This window comes from Diabrotica virgifera, chromosome 6 (assembly GCF_917563875.1).
Source record: "Diabrotica virgifera virgifera chromosome 6, PGI_DIABVI_V3a".
Lineage (NCBI taxonomy): Eukaryota > Metazoa > Arthropoda > Insecta > Coleoptera > Chrysomelidae > Diabrotica > Diabrotica virgifera.
In genome coordinates this window covers 171,393,506-171,420,054 of record NC_065448.1, presented here as the reverse complement: position 1 = coordinate 171,420,054, position 26,549 = coordinate 171,393,506, and the positions used below count along the sequence as shown (strand labels likewise).

The following is a 26,549-nucleotide window of genomic DNA, read 5'->3' as shown; positions in this document are numbered from 1 at the left end:
TATCTCTCACAATCTTTACATATTCGCCAGGGACTCCTTTCTTATTGAGTGCCCACCACAGAATCTCTCGAGGAACTCTATCATATGCTTTCTCAAGATCAATGAATACCATATGAGCGTTGGTCTCTTTATTCCTGTATTTTTCTATCTGTTGCCTTACAATGAAAATTGCATCTGTTGTTGATCTGCCCTGCATAAAGCCAAATTGATTATCGGATATTTCGGTTTCTTCACGTATCCGTCTATCAATTACTCTCTCCCATATTTTCATGGTGTGGCTAAGTAGTTTTATAGCCCTGTAGTTTGTGCATTGTTGTATGTCTCCCTTGTTTTTGTAGACAGGTACTAATATACTGCTTTTCCATTCGTCTGGCATTTGTCCAACTTCCATAGTTCTATTAAATAGACCTGCTAGCCAACTTATTCCTGTCTCTCCCAATGCTCTCCATACTTCCCCAGGAATATCGTCTGGTCCGACTGCTTTTCCTTTCTTTATTTTTTGAAGCGCTTGAGCCACTTTCTCGTTTGTTATTCTGGTAACCTGATGGTAAACTGATGGCTTTATCAATACCAATAAAGTTATTTACATACAAAGTATTGGAGAATCGAAAAATTTCGCTAAAATAGTAATTCACTCAGTGGCGTAGAATTTGGGAAAGGTCAATCATTCACTATCCCCTGTCGTACGCCTCTGGCACTAGCTAGAAACGTTTAATAATCACAATTTAGTAGGGTGTATAATAGCCACACTTTGTGCCAAGTATGATAAGGATACGTCAAATAGTTTTAAAGTACTTGGTAACAAAAATTTTTAAACTTTTAAATAAAACACCCTGTAACTCAGTAAGTAGCCACATTTTATTTAAGAGATTTTAGTTAAATCTTAATATTTTTAGGTCTAGAATCTACATCTCAGAGATTCGATATTCTTAATAAAATTTAACCATAAAAGGGCGCGTAGTAATGTAACTTCAAGAAAAAAAAAAGAAGAAGAAAAGACGACAAAAAAATTTTGTTAATTAGTAGAAAATTCTCAGGAACCCAATTATCGAAATGACATTTCAAAATACTTAATCCCCGCGACGTTATTAAAAAAACAAATTATAAACAAATTTGAATAATTTTCAAATGCCATTTTAGGGGGGAGTTTAATTGAAATTTGAATTAATCAATACATTTATCGAAAATATACATAAAAATAAAAATAATGACATCTCAAGCAGGTGAATATTTCTTCGGCAACAACCGCGTTTTTGCAATTTAAAATATAGTAACATTTAACAAACAAATTCAATATCTCAAAATACATATATTATATATTTTTGGACCAATTTTTTTTTGCTTAATACGGATAACGTAGCGCAGCTTAGTCTCTAAAATAAGATATTGTATAGTGCTTATTTAAAACGCTAAAAATGATTGTTTGCAAATTTGTTTTTAAAGTTTGATATACAATTATTTAAATAAATAGATGGTCAAATTTAATTTAGTAAGTCTTATGTGAAAGATTTACCCTTCAACTTTGCAGAAAAAATCCCATAGACCTTCACTAATAAGTGAATTACCTCAGCAGTTAAAAAAGTATATTTTTTGCAAAAATGACCCCTTTTTAATTTTTTAAACAATGATCCCATTGTATGATTTGGATACTTTCTTGAAAATATCTTTTGTACCCATCTAAACTTTGATATAGATCTTAGAATCTTATAGACTTAGAATCATTCATCAAAGAACATATAGAAAAATTGAGGAAAGAATCTCAAGTACTCAATTCGGTTTTCGCTGTGGCCTTGGAACGCGTGATGCACTATTCGCAACCCAAGTTTTAATTCAGAGATGCAGAGATGTAAATCATGACGTTTTCATGTGCGCGATTGATTTTGAAAAGGCCTTTGATAAAGTTCGCCATGAAAAAATGCTACATATTCTCAAAACTACCGGTCTGGACGGTAGGGACATTAGAATAATCGCAAATTTGTATTGGGGCCAGGCTGCATGTATTAGGGTTGCGAATCAGTGCTCTGAAGAAGTAAAAATCAAGCGCGGAGTTCGACAAGGCTGTATATTGTCACCAATGTTGTTTAATCTTTACGCTGAAACAATCTTAAATGAAGTCTTGGAAAACGCAAAAGAGGGAATACTCATTAATGGTATGCTTATGAACAATATCAGATACGCAGATGACACCTTGTTGCTGACTGGATCAATTGAACATCTTCAAGCGTTATTGAATCGAATGGTGGCATTCTGCGCGATATATGGACTCAAACTCAACGCAAGAAAAACAAAGTTTATGGTTATTAGTAAACAGGCAGCCGTAAATAATAATAACTATAACGTAACAATCGGTAATGACTCAATTGAACGAGTAAGTAATCTTGTATATCTGGGTACTCATATTAATGAAAGCTGGAACCCTAGTACAGAAATAAAAAGTAGAATTGCCAAAGCAAGAACAAGTTTTATGAAATTTAAGAAAATCCTGTGCAGTCATGATCTAAATTTGGAACTTCGCATAAGAATGGTCCGATGTTATATATTCCCAGTACTACTTTACGGGGTTGAAGCATGGACACTGACAGAATCGCTTTTGAAAAACCTAGAAGCATTTGAAATGTGGCTACCGCCGTATTCTGAAGATCAGTTGGGTAGAAAGAGTCACAAACGAAAGGGTTTTGCAACGTTTGAATAAAAGTTGCGAAGTAGTGAACACGGTTAAAAGGCGCAAATTGGAATACTTTGGTCATATAATGCGTCACCCAGAAAAATATGACATACTTCACCTTGTCATGCAAGGTAAAATAATGGGAAAAAGAAGTGTGGGCCGCCGTACAACTTCTTGACTTAAAAACCTACGCCAATGGTTTGGGAAAACTAGCACTGAACTATTTCGTGCGGCTATAAATAAGACAATGATTGTTAATATGCTGCACAACATGAGAGCCAACGATCGACAAGCGGTCTCGGCACCTTAAGAAGAAGAAGAAGAAACTTTGATATAAAATTTGTTTTAACCTGTACGAATTTACATTTTCACTTTTTTTTATTTTATTAGGCTATTAATAAAACTACTGAGAACAAAGAACATCGACACACGGGATATAAGAATAATAAATAATCTGTATTATGAACAAGAAGCTGTCATAAGAATAAATAATTTAAACACCAATAAAATAAAAATCAAAAGAGGAGTTAGACAGGGCTGTGTCTTGTCGCCGTCACTGTTTAATGCATACTCAGAAGAAATATTCAAAAAAGCATTAGAAGATGAAGTAGCAGGCATAAAAATAAATGGCCTACCCATATGTAAAATTAGATACGCCGATGACACAATACTAATAGCAGAAACTATTACAGATCTACAAAGAATTTTAAATAAGGTTGTTGCAACAAGTGAAGAATTTGGTCTGTCACTAAACATAAAGAAAACGAAATTCATGGTTATATCAAAGAAAAATATTAGAAACATCAATCTACACGTAAATAATAAGACGATAGAACGAGTTCAGAATTATAACTATTTAGGGACGAACATTAGTGAAACAAAAGATTATACCAAAGAAATCCGAATTAGAATAGAAAAGGCTAGAAGTGCATTCACTAATATGAAACAAATATTGTGTAGTAGAGACCTCAGCCTAGATCTTAGAAAGCGAGTACTAAAATGTTATGTAATTTCTGTTCTTTTGTATGGTGTGGAGACATGGACTCTCAATAAACAATGCCTCAAAAGATTGGAGGCATTTGAGATGTGGACGTATCGAAGAATGCTAAGAATCTCCTGGACAGAGAGAATAACCAATGAGGAAGTACTAAGGAGAATACAGAACAGCAGGGAGATACTGGATTCCATCAAAATAAGAAAACTTCAATACTTGGGTCATATAACACGTGGTGACAGATATGAACTCCTAAAATTAACTATGCAGGGAAGGATTTGGGGAAGGCGCAGCATAGGTAGGAGAAAAATGTCCTGGCTGAGAAATCTCAGAGAATGGTTTGGATGCAGCTCAACTGAACTCTTTCGGGCTGTAGTGTCAAAAGTGAGAATAGCAATGATGATTGCCAACCTTCGTCGCGGAGATGGATGGCACGTATAGAAGAAGAAGAATCACCTTTTTGAAAAATTAATATATACAGGGTGAAAGAATTGAAAAAGAAACAACATATTTTTACATAAAAAAAAACAGTAAAAACACAAATTCTGGTAAACCGATTTTTCCGGTTCAAGACCTCGATATTATTCATCAAAAAAAGAACCTATATACCAAATTTGGTTGAAATCTGACATCTCTTTCAAAAGTTATCGTGCTATTAGTCACATATGTATATTCGCCATTTTGAATGCCCGCCATTTTTGTAAAAGGAAAAATCTGGGATGGCCTCCTATCTAATTTTGAATCTTTGTATGTGTAGTATACTTGGTTCAAATTATATGCTTCTATCATTAAATGCACAATTCTTATAATATTTGCACAAATCTGCCGCACTACTAGAGAAACTAATAAACAATCAGAAATTGATTTCGACAGGTTCTATACAAATGATGAAAGGAAGTTAAATGACAAATTCAATACGGACTTAACGAACCAAAAAGTTTAACTCGTAAAGACAAAACTACATAGCTAAAGAGAAAAAATTATGATAAAGGATCAATTAACGTCGTTGAGAAAAAGCCAAGACGTAATTAAACGTTTTCTACTCGGAAAATTACGAAGAGTAGATTTATTCATGCATGAATCACTGTCGTCCGACCAATCCCGAGAGTTTTAAAAACGGCTTAATTAAAACCGGTTAGTTTTACGTTTCTGGCTTTTTTTGCTGGTATAAACACCCAACTCTTTGATCTGGAGGGGTGTTTCTTATTCAGACTTATCTCGATATTTTATGTATTATTTATTATAAACGCAGTATGATACAATAGGGAACTTGCACATTTTCTTATTACATTATATTGTTCAGTTTTGCTTATGAGATTTCTAAAATTTCACGCTTCAAAAACTCATACTGTTGGAAAAATGAAATAATAGGGCTTTTCATCGATTGTCATTTCTTTCGGGCTTCTGTCATATGTTGTCCATGTATACTATTAATATACACGGATTATACGAAATATGACAAAAGGTCGAAACAAATGACTATTGTTGAAAAGCCCTATACCCTCTGAGCTTCGCTGGTGTCGCTACTGGCGGATTACTACTTCAACTTTCACCGTTAATTTTTAAATTTATTATTTAATTGTTATCGCTTAATATTTACAACGCTAAAAAGTAATTAAATTGTAACAGATTTTTTTAAGATTTTGCTAATCATTTTGACGTTGTATTGATGAAATATTAATTTCTTACTTCGGATACTTTCACAATTATCGTGTAGATGGCGTTAAGATTAACAGATTAATTTATAATTACATATTACGGAACATTAAAAAAACGTAAATTCAGTATTTAAAACGTAAGCATATTTAAGGTAAAAATATATACCACAGCTTTGACCAACTAATATTTTTTATAATTAATGTTTTTAATTTTAATTTTAAATTAATCACTTTGACATTTATGTCAAATTTCCGGTAAACGTTTACAGACTTGCCACTAGTGGCGCTCGCGAATTTATAAATATCCCCTCTACGTACGAGCTCACAGCGTATACGCTCTGAGCTTCGCTGGTGGCGCTCCTAGCGGATTACTAATTCAATTTTAACCGGTAATTTTTAAATTTATTATTTAATTGTTATCGCTTAATATTTACAACGCAAAAAAGTAATTAAATTGTAATCGATTTTTTTAAGATTTTGCTAATCATTTTGACGTTCTATTGATAAAATATGAATTTCTTACTTCAGATACTTTCACAATTATGGTGTAGATGGCGCTAAGATTATTAGAATAATTTATAATTACATATTACGGAACAGTAAAAAAACTTAAATTCAGTATTTAAAACGTAAGTATATTTAAGGTAAAAATAAATACCACAGCTTTGACCAATTAATATTTTTTATAATTAATGTTTTTAATTTTAATTTTAAATTAATCACTTTGACATTTTTATGTCAAATTTCCGGTAAACGTTTACATACTTGCCACTACTGGCGCTCGCGAAGTTGTAAATATCCCCTCTACGTACGAGCTCACAGCGTATACCCATGAACAATCACATCAATCACTTATTTTGTATTTGCTGTCTTTTTCTATAAATAACAAACGTTAGTTATAGAAAAAGATCTTCTTGTTCTTCGTCTAGCCATTCACGTCCACATCTAAACATAAGCCTCTTCAAGTCTTCCTTTCCATTGTTTTTTGTTGTACGCTACTTGTAGCCAATTTTTCCCGGCAGTTCGTTTCAGATCATCTGTCCATCTCATAGGAGGTCTGCCTCTGGGTCTTTTGTGTTCGTATGGTCTCCAAGTTACTCTTTTTTTTTCTCTTTCTCTTTTCTCTTCTGGAGAAAAAGATAGCAAATACAAAATATCTGATTGATGTGATCGTTCATGGGTATTCTTTCATTTTTCCGACTGTAATAACTTAGAAGTACAAAGTCTTCTGTATTTTAAAATAGTTTAAACAATCCGTGACCTCACATAGTTTAACTTTACGGTTATATTTTTATTTATGGTTATATCTAGGTGTATTTTTTTCTTCTTCTTTAGTTTATTGGCCTCCACCTACTTGGGTATTTGGCCAGCTCATCGTCACGGAATAAGGGAAAATATTTATATTGTAATGACATTTATCGTATGTCATTGTAATAGTATATACCAGTTTGTTGAGATTGGAGTTTGATATAGTTTTTGAAGGAAAGGAAAGAAGGTTTACTATGGAAATAAAAGAAACACCATAAGTCTTGTTTAGAGCCATTTTCTAAAAGTACAAATTTTCTATGGATTTATAATAGTTCAAACGATCAAACGTATTTTCTACTGACGTTTATAATGTATAATTAAAAATTATATACAGAATGTAAACATATAATCATATTATGAAGTCACTACGCGTTTTGGGCTAGCTGAAATAATTTGAATTTAGAATCGTCTTTAGGGGTCAAACGGAACACAAAAACAACTTTTGTATCTTTGAGACACGCTTTAAATTATGTTTCGTTGTGATTTATAAGATTTTTTTCGAATTTAAAATTTTATACAAGTTCCCTATTGTCGAGAACAGCGGAGACGCAAAATTGGCTTGCAATGCTTTTTAAATGCATTCATTTTTTTTTCAAATTCTGGAAAACCTAGTAAACCTTTTTGAAAAATATAAAGGCAGATTGAATGCCGAAAGTCCCTTAGAATAAACAAAAGGTTTCTTTTGAATAAGATATTAGAAATTAAAAATTATACTCAATTTTCTCTTTTTCTTTTTCACCCCTGTAACTAATTCAAATAAACATTATAGAGGTTTTCAGGGACTTTTTGCAATAGCATTGCAAGCAAATTTTGCGCCTACCCACTTAAGCATAGGTTGGAAATTTACAAATTTTAATGTACATATTTTAATTTTTACATTATACAAACTGAAATTTGTTTTTGTGACACTCGTACACACCCAAATTAGTGTACAGTTCCACAAGAGCTCCTCTGATTATAAAAAAGATACAACTTTTAGGACAATTCCCATGGGACCATAACGAGAGAAAAATATGGAAACAAGATTAGGCGCGGGTCAAGATATTACTAATTAATATAACAGGCGATTCAGTGAAACGGCACAATTTGGCAACGCTGCTGGCGAAAAAATAGGAGCCGCGGGCTTGCCACGTGAAAGTTGTGAGTTGCAAATGCGTATCTAGAGAGTGGGAAATTTAGTAATCATAATCATGGAGAAGTGGTCGTGTGAACAACGCGCATTTATAATGAGCATGTTGATTCTTTAGTAAAGCTGCAATAACCTCTTCAGCTGAAATTGTACCAGAGGAGAGAATTTGTATTCCTGACACTTTTTGTATCTCTAAAAGAAATCAAATAGATCGTTGGAAAACTTATTGGTAAACTTTTTGTAACCACTCAACAACACAATATATTTATATACAACCACAAATTCCAAATTCGAGATGGTTTAAGAAATTTAGTAACATCCGTAAATATATAACAACCTTAATAAGATTGAGATTTGGTCATGCTTGTTATCCTACTCATCTTGCTAAAATCAAAATTTACAATTCAGACTTATGTGAAACATGTCAAGAACAAGGAGATCTTAATCATATCTTTTTTAACTGTTCCAAATATATTCAGCATACAGGAACTCTCTTAAGCACCTTGCAAACGCTGCAAATATTTCCTCCGTACCAAATAAATAACCTATTGGCTACTAATGACAAAAGAGTATATGATTGTCTAATCAAATTTATACATAGTACAAATGTATGTCTGTAATCAATTTTAGCCAATCTAGTTAACCTTTTTTTTACCCAATTGTTTATTTTCCCTCCTTTTCCTTATTTATAGTAATGTCTTTTAGGAATTTTTAAGAGGTTTTTTTTTCTTTTGACTATTTTGATCTATTTGCAATAGTAGGTATAGATAGACACTTTTTTATTTAGTATTAAGTAAATTAGAATAATATGTTTTTCTTTTTAATAATTTGTATTAGGTTTAATATTTTTTTTGTATTAGTATTAATTATTATCAAGTTGTATCTGGCTAAATAGCTAAGTGCTAAAGTCACAAATAAAAAAAAAAACAACGCGCATTTGCTGTAAAAGCTTATTACAAAAATGGTGAAAGTTTTGTGCGTGTACCGTCTAATAAGGCTACCAGAGTTGGGTTGGAACTTTGAAAGTAGTGGTTCAACAATACAGAAAAGAGATGGTAGTGTGAGAACTTTTCACATACCACAGAATATTAAAGCGGTAAGAAACTCCTTAGCGCAGTTTCGCATACTAAGAATTTTAACATACGATGGTTAGAACGACGATAACTATTCCAATGGTGGCTCAAGCAATCCCATGATAACTTTCACATTACACGGCTACTTTATCGAACGTTTCAACCGCTTTATAATGAGAAAGGTTCCATATGATTGCTCAAGCCACTTTTGGAATGTCATCGTGCGTTCAAGCCATCGCACGTTCAAATTCTTAGCATGTGAAACGAGGGTTACTCTTGAGTCCTCGAATATCAGTACGACAACGAAGCTTAAATCTGGGATTAAGCCATACCATTACGAGCAGAATTTTACATAAACCTATCCAGTATCATCCATCCAAAATACATATTCCCTTAATTTTCGAGACTATTCCACCCGACTAGGGTCTTGTGAACAAATGATGGAGCCTATTAATGAAGACGACAACTTATTGTATATTCCTTGGTTAAGCGATTAAGCCCAGTTTCATCTAAGTGACAAAATTTTCGTTACTGAACCGACAATAACCCGCGGAAATTACAATAAAAACTTGTATATTCAGAAAAGATAACCGTGTTTTTTGACATTTCTTGTTAGGGATCATCGAACCTTATTTTTTTGAGCATGACGATAAGCAGGCGGTATCAGTAAATTCCAATCGCTACGTGTATATGTTAAATAATTTTTTTTCTTACGGCAATCAAGAATTAATGAAATGAACACACCACCTTTCAACAGTATGGCGCAATATGTCACACATCACTAGAGTCAATTGATTTACTAAGAATATCGTTCCCCGGTCGTCTTATGAATAAAAACGGCGATATATTCTAGCCACCCCTATGAAACAACTTTCTTTGGAGATAGCTAAAGTTTAAGGTGTTTCAAAATAACTCCCTAAGAATTATCGAGGTTTTAAAAGAAATGTTACTAACGCTTACTAACAGCTTTGTACAATGGTTGGAATCTTAAATACTAGTATGTATATTCTTTAAAATTTAACAGAAAACATTGCATTCAAATTATAAAAACAACATCCAAAACCTTGTTACGCGGTTGCTTTTATCGTTGATTAAATACTCAAACTTGAATATTCAATCAACGCTTTTACTTGCTTACCATATATGTTTAAACGTGCTGAATGAGAACTTTTTCCTGCTCGATTTTCCGCTGTACACATGTATTCTCCACCATCTTCTACCATAACATGGCTGATGTTAACGTGGCTAATTACATCTCCGTGGACCGTAACATACTGTCCGATTACAAATCTGAAAAAAAAAGACATAATTAGAAACTAAAATAGAGAGAAACTAAAATGGAGTGGTCCGCGTCGGTGAAAATTTTAATATGAGTAAGCTACGTAATAAAATCATGTGGTTCACAATTTAGCTGATTTTTGTTGGAAAGAGTTTATTTAAACCGTAATTGGTAAAAAAATAATTTAATAGTTTGAATAGTTGTTGCAGATCCTTTAAGTACATCATCAATGGTACTATAGTCTCAATTATTGAGCCACGACCTTCTCCAGCTAGACCAGGACTAATCTGTAAAAAAACGTCTATTTTTGAATGTGAGAGGTGGCATTCGCATTTTTGCAGATAAAGTTAGGTGACAACTTCAACAATAATAATTGGCTTATGCTCCTTCTCAAATATGCCCGGAACATTAATAAAAAAATTAAATATTTAAAAATTTCGAAAAACATCGAATTTTTTCTGATTTCTTTGCTTATAACTTTAAAACGATTCGTTTTGGAAAAAAGTCGTAGAGAAAAAAATAAAGATAATTAAATTTTGTATGATATAATACTGATCAAAAATGTCTTAAGGTATTACCTTTTCTGTAATATAGCAATACATACAAAATAAGGGGGCAAAATACGCCTGTTGGTATTAAATGTTTCTTAACCACTTTGGTGGCATTTAGAACGCTTAGAAAATCCTTATAACTTATTAAACGGTCTAACAAATTTCGTTAAAATCGATTTAATAGATTTTGCATAATAAATTTTCAATCTAAATGTTTTTAAAAAAGTTCAAATTTTTTAAAATCTTTCGGAACAAAAAGTAGACCATTTAGAAGTTGGCTAATTTTTTTACATATAAAGAGGTGCTCTACCTATCTAATACACTTTACAGATTAAAATCGGATTATTTAAGGGGCCTCAGCAATGTTTTAAAATTATAAACAATTTTTTGGCTTATAAACAAATAGCTTTGTTTAATACTACAAGAATAAAAAACCGCTAAACGCCGTAAAAATGAGTGGCGCATACAATATTCCAGCTACAAAAGATCTGATATGAATATTACGTGGTGCGAAAATGTATTTTCATTTTGATCCAAAACAAAATTCTAGTTTTATTTTAAAAGATTTTTTCATAATATTTGCCCAGTAGTATGGCCAGTAGTATTAGAGAGATTGCTATTGAAATACTTGGGAAAACGTCAGGAAAAAAGTTTGAGGATAAAGAGACTTGGTGGTGGTCAAACGAAGTACAAGGAAAAATAAAAGAGAAGAGAAAATTATATAAAAAGTGGCAAGAAACCAGATCCGACACAGATCTTCAAAACTATATGGTGGCGAAGAAGGAAGCGAAAGTAGCAGTAGCAAAAGCCAAAGCAGGATTCCGGCCCTGATAGCGAGCAAATCTTACAGCTTTATATCGGTCCCGACAAATTTATAAATTCAAGTAGTTTACAGTTGAAATATAATATAATTTTTATACTGTTTGCAAGATAAAGTTTAAATGTGACAGTGTGTTAAAAAACCAACGATTCTGTGAGTACAAAATTACACTATTTATATCTAACCATAAAATCAGAAGTTAAAAGGCAATATTTTATCGATTTCAATCCAATTTATCGATTATCGACAACAACTTTTTGCTGATTCAAGTAATTAAGCTGCCGTCAAATTTTGTTAAGTGGACAGGTCCGGCTTCGGATCCACTGTTCCAATGCATGTAAATTTTCAACGAGACGATGGCTGAACCGGAGTTGACTACTACTTCACGAAATACACCGACTACGTCACATACCTCTTACTCTCAAGCATTAAACAGTTTTAAACATCCTTCAAAAACCAAGGTATCATAATCTCAATCATACAAGGAATACAAGTTTCTGAATATGTAAAGGCTGTTGGATCAATAGTACAGCCCAAAAATGTTATTTGGGCATCAAAAATCGCAAACTACCGCATCTTCGTCTACCTCTCGTCTAAATATATAGTTGTCCAATTTCTTAGCTCCCACAAACATGTAATTATTGACGGCAACCAAATTGAAATAAGAAGACTAATAACTCCTGCCCAGAGATTAATCATATCTAGTGTATCTCCTACTACACCTAATATCATAATTGAAGAATACCTAAAAACTATGGGTATAAAATCCATCTCCAACATGACGTTTCTACGAGTAGCCATACAAGACCCGGAATACAGCCACGTGCTTAGCTTTAGAAGGCAAATCTTCATAAGTCCTTTAGAAAATGAATCGATTCCTGACCCATTCCTAATTTATTTCGACCATACATCATATCGAATATACATTTCCATAGACGGTTTAAACTGCTTCAGACATGAAGATTCTTACTGTTCTTCTTTATCATCATTAAGTAGTCCAATTAATCAAATGGAAACTGACCATCAAGCGAACATACATAACTCTGCCAATGAAGAATATAGTCAGCTAGAAGAACAACCACGAACAGAACACGAAGAAGGTACCCAGATATTAAAGAAACCGGAACCTAACACCACACTAAATCCCAAATTAACATCACCCACAAACGACCAAACTACTTCCTCACAAACAAACAAAGAACTACAGATTTTGTCACAACCACAAATATCCCAAGATTCAATAACTGAAAGCGATAGAAATCCAACATCAAAAAATAAATTTCCGAACACAGACCCGATTGAAATAACAACTAATCCACCAATCCAAGAAACTCAGACAAACACTTTTAAAATCGACCTAGAAAATAAGACACAGCATATAAACACAGACAAAGCACAAAACAAACGCAAAATCTCCCAAATCTCTCCAACAGCTACTACATCTATAGAGGAACCTACTTTCATAACACCAAAAAATAAAGAGAATAAAATAAAATCAGATCAAAATATCGCAACAAAAAAAAACACTGGAGGAAATGCTAAGTTACACTAAAATATTATTTGACAACCCAAACTCCAAGTATCCTATAACTTACGAACAGTTATTAGACTTTTTTGAAAACTGTGAGAACGCAGCAGACCCTTTGAGTATCGCAAAAATGTACACAGAAGAGACAACAGAAGTCATAGATCTATTATCTGACATACACCCTAACCTGAAGGATCGAAAAATTAAAGTCAAATGCACTAGAATAAGAAATAATATAGTAAAGCAAGACATTCACACTGACTTAGACAGTGACGCATCTACAGACACTTATTAATACATCATCTTCAACTCTCTAATTCAATGGAAGATAAATGGGTATTATACCCATTTAGAAATGTTAAAATTATTAATTTCAAAACATAAACCTAGTTTAATATGTTTACAAGAAACCAATTTCAAAAATATCAAAACTCACAACTTAAAGAACTTCAGTTGTTTCTTTAGAAACCGAGCAAAATGATTTAAAACCACTCTTGAAACAAAAAATAATTCAAAAATGGCAACAAACTTGAAACAACACCCCATCAAGACTATACGAGTCAACAAACACCCACATCTTTGGAAACCAAGAATAAAAGACAGAAGAGAACAAGTGATACTTACCCGTCTCCGTACCGGTCATGTAAGACTTACTCATGACTACTAACTACAACGCAAAAATAAACCAGTGTGTGAAATGTGCAACAGGTAAAACATTTTTTAATCCAGTGTCCTAAATATAACAGTGAACGATGGAAGTATAACATACCCAACTCCCGAAAAGATGCCCTAGAAGAAAATAAAGATACTAAAAAAAATATTTTCGTAGGTACCTTAAAGACTGTCAAATACTTCAAAAGACCTAAAACCCACATTGTAACAAACATATCATTATTAACTTATGTATATACATTGTTTATATAAATTATTGTTACATTAACCTAAATGCGCTAATGACCCTGCTTGGTCGATGCGATATTATAATAAAAAAAGCCAAAGCAGATGCGTATTCAAACCTTGTGTCACTTGCTTGTTTTGTCCCCTTATTTTATATTTATTGCTATTTTGCAGCAAGGGTCATAAATTAAGACATTTTTAACCAATCGTATCTGATAGAAAATTTAATTATCTTAAGTTATAAGCAAAAAAGTAGAAAACAAACGAAATTTTTTGAAATGTTTCAATATTTTATTTTTTTATTAATGTTCCGGGCATATTTGAGAAGGAGCATAGGTCAATTATAATTATTGAAGTTGTCACCTAACTTTATCCGCAAATATCCGAATGCCACCTCTCACATCCACCTAAAAACAGATCCTTGCTGGTCTAAGCTTATTTTACAACTGATTTCTGTTCATCGCCAACTGTTGCCAGTTTGCTACATCGATCCTCCTCGAGCTTCCGTCCATACCATAATTGTCATTCAGTTCAGGTCTATTCCTATTCATCTTTTTTACTGCTAGTGCTATAACATTTTAGATATTTGAGTAGCAGGATTGACTGCAGGATTGAAAGTAACGAGGAAATTTCGACCAGAATAGAGCTTGCACGAAAATTCTTTATTAATTGGCGTTCTGTATTGCGAAGTAGAACTCTGTCATTGACCAAACATCTAAGAGTATTGAAGTGCTACATCTGGTTCGCTTTGTTTTTATATATTTTAAGAAAAGCCCAGATATCTGAATTTCATCTATCACCTGTTCTATGGGGTTGTTCTCAACCACTAACTTACATCTTCGCGGATCTTTTGCTATTGCCATACATTCAGTTTTGTTAGTAGAAATGTTCATATTTGGTTGGCAGCCTATTTGAAAGAATTGAAACAGCTGTCTCTGAAGATCATCTTCTGATTCGGCAATAATTTCCTGCATCGTCTGCGTAACACACCATAGCAATTCTTTTTTTGGCCATTCTATATCCGAGATTAAGAGATGTTGCTTTGTTTATAATTTTGCCATCCACATGAGTAGGTTAAACAAGAAGGGGCCCAAACTGTCGTCTTGTCTAATTCCTCCCGATGTTGGAATATTTTCAGTGAATTGATCGCCTGCTCTAACTTTGGTTACGTTGTGGTTATTTAGGTTATGGACTATCTTTGTTACGCTGGTCAGTGTTTTATTTTCTATTAGTGTATTTATAATGTCTCCCAGGCGAACCCTGTCAAATGTCTTCGTCAGATCAATGACCCAAATATACGCTGGCATGCCGAACTCTATAGCTTTTTCTATGTTTTATTATAAATACTGCGTCTGTTATAGACCACCCATTTGTAAAACCTTATTGTTCTTCAGCATAAGTGATTTTCCTTTCCAATTTGCCCTTAAAAATACCCGTGAAAAGTTTCGTCGTTGTATTTAAGAGGGTTATTCGGTTTTTTTTGTCCTTTTTTAAATATGGGGATTGTGATTCCCTTATGCCATTCCTCTGGTGTTTCTATTTCGTTTAAGATTTTGTTAAATAGTTGCGACTTTTACTGTCATAACTGTTAGTTAACTCAAAATAAAGTAAAGCGCTATTAAAGCCTAAAAAGTGATTTACATTACAACTAGTTTTATTCAATTTTGGCAATAAGAGGTAATTTTTGTCCCTAAAAAATAATAAGTGTATATCCATCCGCATAGGGGAGACGTTGAATTTATAAGGTACCTAAGTAGAGCCTATTCCCAAGATTTCATAAAAAGCCATGGATGAGGATAGAAGTCGGAGGTAACCCCAAGGTATTTTTGCTCTCATTATCTGGAGTATAAGGACTTTTGTAATAATTGGAAAGTAGAGCATAAAATAGAATTAAACTAAAATCGCCTGAAGATTATATTATATTATAATCTACAGGTAATTTTCGTTTAATTTTAGTTTCTGTTTTAATTAGTAAATTTTACATAAAACGATTACGATCTTGCCTACAGTAACCACAATTTCAAAATACTGTAATTTTTGCTTCATGTTACTAAAAGCTTACTACATTTATTCAAACACAAAAACCTTACAGTTCGGTTGTTGTTTGACCTAGTCTTGAGTTTTGCCACATGTTGCCTACGTTTACTGTTTTGTTATGGAAATCTGTGTGCGATGTCCGGCCGATATTCGAAACACGAACAATAAAATGTTGAGATGGTAAAAGCAAGAAATAAAATACTGCTGTTGGGAATGCAGTAAAGTTGGAGTTTTAAATTAATTCATTTTAAGGCTCGAACAAAGTTTTAGCAAAGGTTACAGGGCAGCGTATGTTACAGCAAAGTAAATAATTACTTACTAATGTTAGTTGTAAGATATTTTTATAATATAAAAACCCTACTCAATGTACATAAGCCATAACTTTGTATACATGGCGAACAAACGATAAAGAAACAGATCCTTTTTCAGGAATTGCGTCAATATTTTAGAACTTTAGAACAGTCGATTTTTATTTAATTTAAAGGGGTCACTTTTAAAAGGTGAAGAAAATGCTTCTTGAGTTTACATAGTTATGTGTTGAGTTTACATAGTTACAGAGTTATGTGTGCCACAGCTTGTCGAATACTCAACTGATGTCCAAAAAGTCTATTCGCTGTGAGTTTCGCCGGTAGCGTTCTTTGTCGCAGTTTGAAGCTTGTACTTTTCTGGTAAAATTGGGTTATGTGCAATATTATAAAACGAGGAAAATAGACATTTATTTAAAAAAACACAAACTGACTATTGAACGAATACAGAGAAATAATAGTAAAAGTAACTACGCTATTTTATTTGATTCATTATAATATTTAATTTATAACTTCATGTGATTGGATGACTTCTTACGCAAGAAGCCATTGAGAAAAAGAAGTTTATATGAAATTTAAAGATTACCTCTATTTTTATTCGCTGTGAGTTACCTCTCGCGGTTTGAAACTGGTAATTTTCTGGTAAAATTGTTTAAGCTAAATACACAAAAGTGCCACTAACAGCGCTGGTGAAAACTATTTAATTTCCTTTACTCATCCTCTCAAAGCAAATACTGTAATATCTCTTGTTTTCCGGGTCATTATTTATCTGTTTTCGCAAACAACTAATTGTATGGTTCCATATCCGTATGTATTTGTCAAGAGAAGCCATTATGTATAAATTTTTTAACCATTAAATTATAAACCAAATTTATAGTAACCATTGTTTTAAAAAACCTCCACTTTTGTCCAACAAGACCCTTATGATAGGAGATATTTGTCTTCTCCTATAATTTCCCATAATTCAATTCTAAAAAGCATCATTTCGTTAAAAGGCCTGGATCCCTCGTACCAAAATATTTTATTAATAGCAAGCTGAAAATGTGTTAACAGCTTAAGGGTGTCTAGTCGGACAAACTTTGATATATGGTAACACTGGAACGGGGGAAGTTTTAATTGTGGAACGTGATTTTAATTGTGGAACGTGTCATCCTGACAAGGTTATGATTGTGAAAACTAGCAGGTTGTTTTTAAGTTTAATCAATAGCAAAATTTATAATAACAAACATGATAAAATGTTTGTCCAACAAATATGTTGGGCATTTTAATAAATGTGACATGTAGAACATGCCAAGTGACTGTAATTATGTTGGCGGTAAATAGCAGTCTGATTTTGGCACAATTTATTGAAAGGGTAACAAATCAATTGAAAGTTCTGTCCGACAAAAAACATGGGCCGTTTTCGTAGTTAGAAATTCGAAACCTGTAACCTGTTCTACAATTAAAACTTCCCCTGTTTCAGTGTTCCCATACATCAAAGTTTGTCCGACTAGACACGATTAGAAAATTTGTTAATAACTGAAAATTTATTAATAGCTTAACGGTGCCTAGTCGCACAAATTTTGATGTATGGGAACACTGGAACGGGGGAAGTTTTAATTGTCGAACGTGATTTTAATTATGGAACGTCTCAACCTGACAAGTTTATGATTGTAAAAACTAGCGGGCCTGTTTCATAAAAGTGACAATTCCTGTCGGACAAGTGCCAAACAAGACTTTTGGCAAGTTTTTGTTTCATAATGTGACAAGAGTAGATTATCAGTGACAAGTAATAAGTCTTATTTTTACAAGTTTGTTTTACAATTATTGTAGGTAGGTTTTTGTTTCATCAAAAATAAATCAATGAAAAGTTGTCACTTTTTCCTAGCATTTATTTGTTTAAAGTGACAGAAACGTAATATCCTGTCACCGTCCTATTTTCTCATAAAAAATGTGGTCCAGCGACAGTGAGGACGAAGTCAACGTGGTAGTAAGTACGGCATCGACGACGGAAACGAGTATTTCTTCAAAGAGTAAATTTTACTTCTAATGCATTGAGGAGTTCAATGAAAGATTACGAATGAATTCTATAAAAATGGAGGAAGTAATAACAGAAACTGTGTAGATTTTCGTTTCGCTCCGGGCTATTGGTGGACACATTATCAAAATATTTTGCAGTTGGTTCCATTTCTGCCGTTGTTTCTTGAATTACATTCAAAACCGGTGAATCTTTTTCCAAAATCTCGTACACTAACAGATCTCTCTCCGTTTTTATTGGCAATCGCGCCTCTTCCTGTGCCTGTTTTCTGGCATTTTCCAGCTTGTCCACTGCACGCTTCCGTAAATTTTGCCAAAGTTCATCATGGCAATAGGAATATTGCTTGATTTCATTGATGAGACCCATTGCAAGTGCTATTTTTCTTACTTTACCCCAATGTTCACTTTTCAACGTCTTTATCAAAGTGGGACTAAATTTTCCAAATAAAATATCTTTCCTCTTTCTAACCTCACGCAATAACTCTACCTTTCCTAACTCGCGAGACATGACGTTTTGATATAGTTTTGACGTCAGTACAACTCTATGTGAGTCTTGGCCGCGTTTACTATTTCCCTCCATTGTTGTCGGTCCTGAGCAGCTATTTCCCATTGCTGTACTCCCATTTTGCGTAGATCGCTGCCTACTGCGTCCTTCCATCTCTTTCTTGGGCGACCAACTGACCTTTTTCCATCGGGCCTTTCCCAGAATGTGGCGTTTAGAAGTCTTTCGTCACTTGATCTTAGTACGTGACCCGCCCATCGTATTCTGTTTGATTTAATGTAGCGTACTATGTTTTCATCTCCGTATATTGTCTGGAGTTCATCATTGTGTCTTCTTCTCCATTCTCCTGTTGTCTCTTCTCTGCAAGGCCCATAGATAGTGTGCAGTAATTTTGTTGTTTCCCGCTGATTCGGAGTCCATGTTTCGCTTCAATACGTTATTGTGGGACGAATTATTGTCTTATATACTCTTATTTTTGCTGGTATTGAGAGTATTTTTGATTTAAGTAGGGTCCTTAATGAGTAATATGCCCTGTTTCCTGCAATGATCCTGGCTGCCACGTCCTTTTCATAGTTATTTTCAGATATTATGATCGTTCCCAGGTACTTGACGACCTCAAAATTGTATTCATTAATTGTTACGTTTTGTCTAACCCTTGGTCTTGGGTTCTTCATAACCATCATGCACTTGGTCTTGTCCTCGTTGACCTTAAGACCAACTTCCTTGGCTCCGTTCTCGAATAGGGTGAAAACTTCTTTTGCATCTCTGGTGGATTGTGCAATTGTGTCCACGTCATCCGCAAAGGCTCATAGTATTTTTGATTCTTGGGCGGCAAATCCGTTTGTCAGTTGTGGCTGAGCTTTCCTTACTGCATGTTCCAATGCGAAGTTAAACAGTAGGGGGGCGAGAGGATCTCCTTGTCTAAGTCCGGTGTCAACGAGGAATTCCTCCGACGTGATGCTGCCAATTCTGATTCGTGCGGAAGCGTTCACCGTGCTCACCTTTGCTAATCGTACCAGTTTTCCAGGTGCTCCCATTTCTACCATAGTCTCCCACAATGCTTCTCTGCTAACAGAATCGTAAGCTTGTTTGAAGTCCATGAAGATTTGGTGTACATCGCGGTTGAATTCCCACAATTCCCAGTTTTTTTCCAACACCTGTCGTGAGTTTGATGTTAAATAATTATTACACTTGTCGAAAACAAATGTCAAAAATATTTTTTGACCAGTGTCAACAATCATTTTATGAAACAAAAATTTTAAATACTTGTCAGACAACACTTGTAACTTGTAAACTTGTAACTTGTAAACTTGTCACTTTTATGAAACAGGCCCCTGAGGATGTTTTTAAGTTTATTCAATAGCAAACTTTATAATAACATGATCAAATGTTTCTCCGACAAATATGTTGGGCATTTTTATTAGTGCGATACGTAGAACATGCCAAGTGACAGTAATTATATTGGTGGTAAATAGCAGCTGACCAACGGCTTCGGGCGGATGAGCTGGTGAGTGGAAGGGCACTCTTTTGTCCTGGCGCTAAGAAATTGGCACCAAAGGCGAATGAATCAAGTAGATGATCAACGGCATAAGGATACAGAAGGCAAGGAGAAACCACCGTATTAAAGATCCAATTAGATATCTTTAGTACAATCATCATGGCAATGAGTACTAAAGGAAAAAAGAAACTGATCATGGGAATCGGAGCACAAGATCTGGCAGGGGAGGAACAGACAAGGACTCCCAGGTCGTTAACCGGCGAAACCCTTGTCAAACACCGAAAGAAGACAAATTAAAATTAACGAAGGCAAAGATAGGTACGTGGAATGTCAAAAGCATGTATCAGCCGGGTAAAATGCATAACATCCTCAAAGAAATGAGAAGACTGAATATAAATATACTAGGAGTAAGCGAAACATGGTGGCCTAACTCAGGATGCCTTTCGACCAAAACCGGTACCTTATATTACTCGGAAAACACTGACAACCAACATAGACGTGGAGTAGCAATTATTGTTGATACAGCAGTCAACAAGTCAATAGAGGGTTTTGTCCCAAGCTCAGAAAGAGTGATGCTACTACAAATAAGGACATCACACACGAAACTAAACTTGATTAAAGTAAATGCACCAACGACGGATGCAACAGAAGATAAAGTAGAAACATTCTACCAACAAATTGAAGATGCTCTGAAAATGACAAAGAACAGGGAAATCACGGTAGATATGGGCGATTTTAATGCAAAAGTCGGCAAGGGAAGTGCTGGAACAATAATGGGAGATCAAGGACTAAGGGAACGTAACGATAGAGGTGATCGTCTAATACAATTTTGTCAAGAACAAAATCTAATAATCACAAACACGTTCTTTAAATTACCTTTGAGACGGTTATATACATGGCGCTCATCAGCAGATAAACCGGAAAAAGTGGTAAGAAACCAAATCAATATACTGATTAAAGAGAGACGTCGTAACACCATCAAATCCGTTAAAACATATCCAGGAGCAGATGTCACATCAGACCATAACCCACTAATCGCTAATGTCACGCTTAAGCTTAAACGTATTAGAAAACCCCAAAAAACTCCAAATATAGATGTTAGCAAACTGAAAGAAGTTGATATAAAAAACAAACTTCAACAGAAAATATACGAAAACTTTGATAAATTAGATACTAACAACTACGAGGTAAACCATCAATGGGAAATACTAAAAAACTGCCTACTTGTTCCATGCAAAGAGATATTAAAAGAACCGACAAGAAAGAGAGACAACTGGATGACCAACGAGATACTCGGCATGATGGACTAATGAAGACAAGCCAAGAACAAAGACAATCACAATTACAAAATAATTAACAATGAAATCAGAAAAAAGATAAGAGAGACAAAACAAACTTATTATGAGGAAAAATGTAAAGAGATAGAAGATCTTCAGAACAAATACGATCTATTCAACCTGCATAAAAAGGTTAAAGAAATGGCAGGGCTGCAAAAAAGAAACCACAACACAACTCTTTTAGACAAAAATGGAAACACTATTAGAACGACTGACGAAAAGCTAAAACGATGGAAAGAATATATGAAAGAGCTTTTCGACGACGAAAGAGGAAACCTACAAGACATATCTTTCGAAAACAGGGAAACAAGTGTAGAAATTACAAAGGAAGAAATATTGTATGCACTAAAAAAACACCAGTAACGGAAAAAGCCCGGGGCCAGACCAACTGCCTATTGATATTCTTAAAATAATAGAAAATGAGTACATATATGTCGTCTTAAAGCTATTTAATGAAATTTATCAGTCGGGTAGCATACCCAATGAATGGTTGACCTCAACATTTATTTGTCTCCCAAAAAAGAAAAATGCTAGAGAATGCACCGACCACCGTACCATAAGCCTGATGTCTCACACACTTAAAATATTTTTAAAGATCATTCATAAACGCATTTACCAAACACTTGATATGGATATTGAAGAAACGCAATTTGGATTCCGTAGAGGCGTAGGTACCCGTGAAGCTCTTTGCATTCAACGTACTAATCAAGAGATGCTTGGACGTGAACCAGGATATGTACGTCTGTTTCATAGATTACAACAAGGCTTTCGATAAGGTACGCCACAAACAACTAATGGACGTCCTCAAAGCAAAACAAATATAATACAATGACCTTCGAATTATAACAAATCTATATTATAAACAGCAAGCACACATACGCATTAATGAACACACATCAGAAGAGTTCGAAATTAAAAGAGGAGTGCGACAGGGGTGTGTATTGTCACCACTACTATTCAATGCATACTCTGAAGAAATTATGAAAAGAGCTCTTGAGGGAGAAACAGCAGGACTAAAGGTAAATGGAAAGCAAATTAACAACATTATATATGTGGACGATACTATCATAATAGCAGACAACCTTAAAGACCTCCAAAAGCTAATGAACAAGATAGTTGAGTATGGAGAAGAATATGGATTATAAATAAACATCAAGGAAACTAAATTCATGAGGATATCAAAAACCCAAAATAATGATGAAAGCCTGACAATTAAAGGTAAAACTTTAGAACAAGTAGAAAACTATAACTATCTTGGCACAATAATTAATCACACAAACGATTACTCCAAAGAAATCAAAGTTCGAATAGAGAAAGCAAGAACAGACTTCAATAAAATGAGAAAGGTACTTTGTGCAAGAGAACTGAAAGTAGACTTGAGAGTTAGGCTGGCAAGGTGTTACATTTTCTCGACTCTGCTTAACGGGATAGAAGCATGGACTCTTAACGCATCGACTACTAAAAAGTTGGAAGCATTTGAACTGTGGGTGTATAGAAGAATCCTGAAGATATCATGGACCGAGCATACAACAAACAACGAAGTCATGAGAAAAGTCAACAAAAGACTGGAAATATTGGAAACCATCAAGACACGAAAGCTGCAGTACCTGAGGCATGTTTTTCATAATGAGAGATATCTCAGGGCAAGAGAAGTGTAGGAAGGAGACGAATTTCGTGGTTGCGTAACTTGAGCGAATGGTACGGATGCACATCAACCGAACTGTTTAGAGCAGCAGCATCTAAGATCAGAATATCCATGATGATTGCCAATGATGGCACGTGAAGAAGAAGAAAAAGCAGTCTGATTTGCATAATTTATTGATAGGGTAACAAATCAATTGAAAGTTCTGTCCGACAAAATACATGGGACGTTTTCGTAGTCTGAAGTTCGAAACCTGTAACCAATTAAAACTTGCCCTGTTTCAGTGTTCCCATGCATCAAAGTTTGTCCGACTAGAAACCGTTAAGCTAATAAAAAATTTTCAGCTTGCTATTAATAAACTTTTTTTGGTACGCGGGATCCAGGACTATCAGCTTTGGCATAAACTTTATCTCTAATATAACATGTTTCAGATACATTAAATTTTGCTTAAGTCCAAAGAATATGCGAGATAAAAATATGAGGCGCTTAGAGCAATAATGGCCTTACCCCAAAAACGAAGTTTTGAGATAAATGCAATCTTTGCATTCGCATTTACATTATGCTTATTGGATGGCGCTACAAATTTTAATTAATTAATTAAAATTAATTTTAAATTAATTTAATCCCCCCATTTTCAACTCTTTTACAGTGGCGTTATTTTTCATCTAAAAATTTTTAAAATTTAAAATAGTGATTAAATAAAGAATAACTGTCCGGAGCATCGGTATGGCGTTTATTTTTACAATAATTGCTTTTAGTTTCATCCCTGTTGGTTTGAATTTCATTATCTTAATTTAATCCCCCCATTTTCAACCCTACCTACAGTTGCGTCATTCTTGATCTTAAAATGTTTTTGTACAAGAAAACTATTTTTAAATATTTAGTATGCCGTTTATTTTTACAGTGATGGGTTTCATTTTCATCCCTATTGGTCCGAATTTCATTATCTTATATAAGTTCCCCATTTGCAACCCTATTTGCAGTTGCGTCATTATTCATCTGAAACAAGGTCTAAAATGGTGCGTATTTCAACAACGACGCAACTACCCTGTAGTGGCTCAGCACATAGTTACAGTTCTGTCGCTTTTGTATCATCTGTACACAGTATTTTAGAAGTTAATTATGCAATAAACAGGAATTGACAACATTTGCAGTTACGTCATTCTTGTTCCGGACCGGCGATAATATGTGATCTTTAAACTTTTACTTGATTTTACATCTTGGTAACGTAATACACCCAATTATATAGGTTGCTGACCCTGAGGAAAACCCCTCTAAATGGGCTCTAGACAGCAACTCGAAGATTTGCTAACAGAGTTGATATAACATATCAACTCTGTATATATTGTCCATTTAGAGAGGTTACCCTCAAAGCCAGCAACCCACATAGTTGGGAGCGCTGAGTTGCCATGATGTTAAATCAAGTAAAAGTTCAAAAGAAGTTATAAATCAGGACAAAATCAAATGAGCAATAAACTCATTCGAGCCATATAAATCACCGGGTCCGGACGGGATTTATCCAATACTTCTACAGAAGGGAAACGACCTTCTTTTCAAAAAATTGTGTAAGATACTGCAGGCTAGTTTAGGGCTGGGGTTCATACCAAAAGCATGGAGGCCGATAAGGGTGGCTTTTATACCCAAACCTGGCAAACTGCTCGATAGGCATATCAGGGATGGTGTATTGGTTGAAAGTCCGATACATCAGGGACAATATGCGTATCGAGCGGGAGTCTCGACAGAAAAGGCACTGCACCATCTTGTACAGAGATTGGAGTACGTTCTAGAAAACTAAGAGGTGATGTTGGGTGTATATCTCGATATTTCTGGTGAGTGAAGTAAAGTATCTCGGGATAATATTAGACTCAAGCCTTATTTGGAATCAGCAGATAGAAAGAATAACGAAGAGAGCGGTATCTATGTTAATGGTAGCCAGACGTACTCATGGAAAAATGTGGGGTTTGAGACCAGACATGGTATATTGGACTTAAAACATGGTAGTAAAACTTACAATTACATATGCATCAGTGGTATGGTGGCCAAAAGTGCAGCAAAAAAGTGCCATCATCAAATTAAGCAAGGTGCAAAAACTTGCTTGTCTCGGGATCACGGGGGCTATGAGGGGCACACCTACGGCAGCTATGGAGGCACTACTGGATCTCTCTCCTTTACATATAACAGTAAGAGGTGAGGCGAGAATGGGATATTATAGACTGCGAGAAAACCTGAGCAACGTACCAGTTAAATCAGGACATAGTTGAATAACGAATGCAACTAATGATGCCGATTGGATGATTATTTCTGACCATATGGCATCAAGATACAAGCCTGAAGTACCTTTTCAAGTGGACATTTGCCCACGAGACGAATGGGACATAGGAAACTCTCGACACAGACTGCAGGGTTGCACGTGGTATACAGACGGGTCTAAAACTGCAGAAGGTTCGGGCGCAGGAATATTCTGTAGTGGTGAAAATTTCAACATTTCTATTCCACTGGGAGAATATACCTCCGTATTTCAGGCAGAGCTTTTTGCAATCTTGCAGTGTGCAAGAGAAAACAACCTGAGGGCATTCGAACTGCAGCGGGTTAACATATGCACAGATAGCCAAGCAGCCATTGGGGCTCTTATAAGCCCTAAGGTGAACTCTAAGCTGATGTGGGAATGTCGACAAGAACTCGATAGACTGGCACAACATAACAGTGTTATACTGGTATGGGTTCCAGGTCATCGGGGCATATACGGTAATGAAAGAGCTGATGCACTTGCCAAGAGAGCATCAGCTACAAAATACCTGGGTCCAGAGCCGGCCGTGGGAGTGCCAAAAAGCACCGTCCGTGAACGAAAAATGCCTGGATCCGAAGCCAACACAATTCACACTGGGAGAGTGTAACCGGTCAAACACATGGCAAGATGTATATCGGACGGACATGTGCTAGTAGGGCTGAGTTACTACTGAAAACAAGCAGGAATCAGCTCAGAGTCATAACAGGTTTCCTCACTGGAGATGCGCCAGTTAAGGGTCACCTGCATACTATGGGGCTGTTTCATGGAGACTTGAGCTGCATACTCTGTAACAGAGAACCTGAAACAGTCAACCATATTTTGCATGACTGTGAGGCATTGGATCGGAGGCGGCAAACACTTTTCGGAGACATCCAAGTGACTCCAAATTTATATGGCACCCACTCACTAGAGCTGTACAAGCTGGTACAGGGTTCCAGAATTCTGGAATGGGTTTCATAACCGAATGGAAGATGTACAATAAGCCAAGTGGCTGCAGTACAACCGGTTCACAACAGACGGCTT

The 26,549-nt window shown here is 34.9% G+C and overlaps 1 protein-coding gene across 3 annotated transcripts in view; it reads right to left on the bottom strand.

The window, feature by feature from the left end:
• The window catches only part of LOC114329496 (cell adhesion molecule Dscam2), a 1,422,998-nt gene that overhangs the window by 345,446 nt on the left and 1,051,003 nt on the right, over positions 1 to 26,549 (bottom strand). For all 3 annotated transcript variants that reach the window (XM_050654329.1, XM_050654330.1, XM_050654331.1), the window contains exon 10: positions 9,966 to 10,117. In XM_050654329.1, coding sequence (XP_050510286.1) covers positions 9,966 to 10,117 — 152 coding nt within the window. The remainder of the gene's footprint in view (positions 1 to 9,965; positions 10,118 to 26,549) is intronic.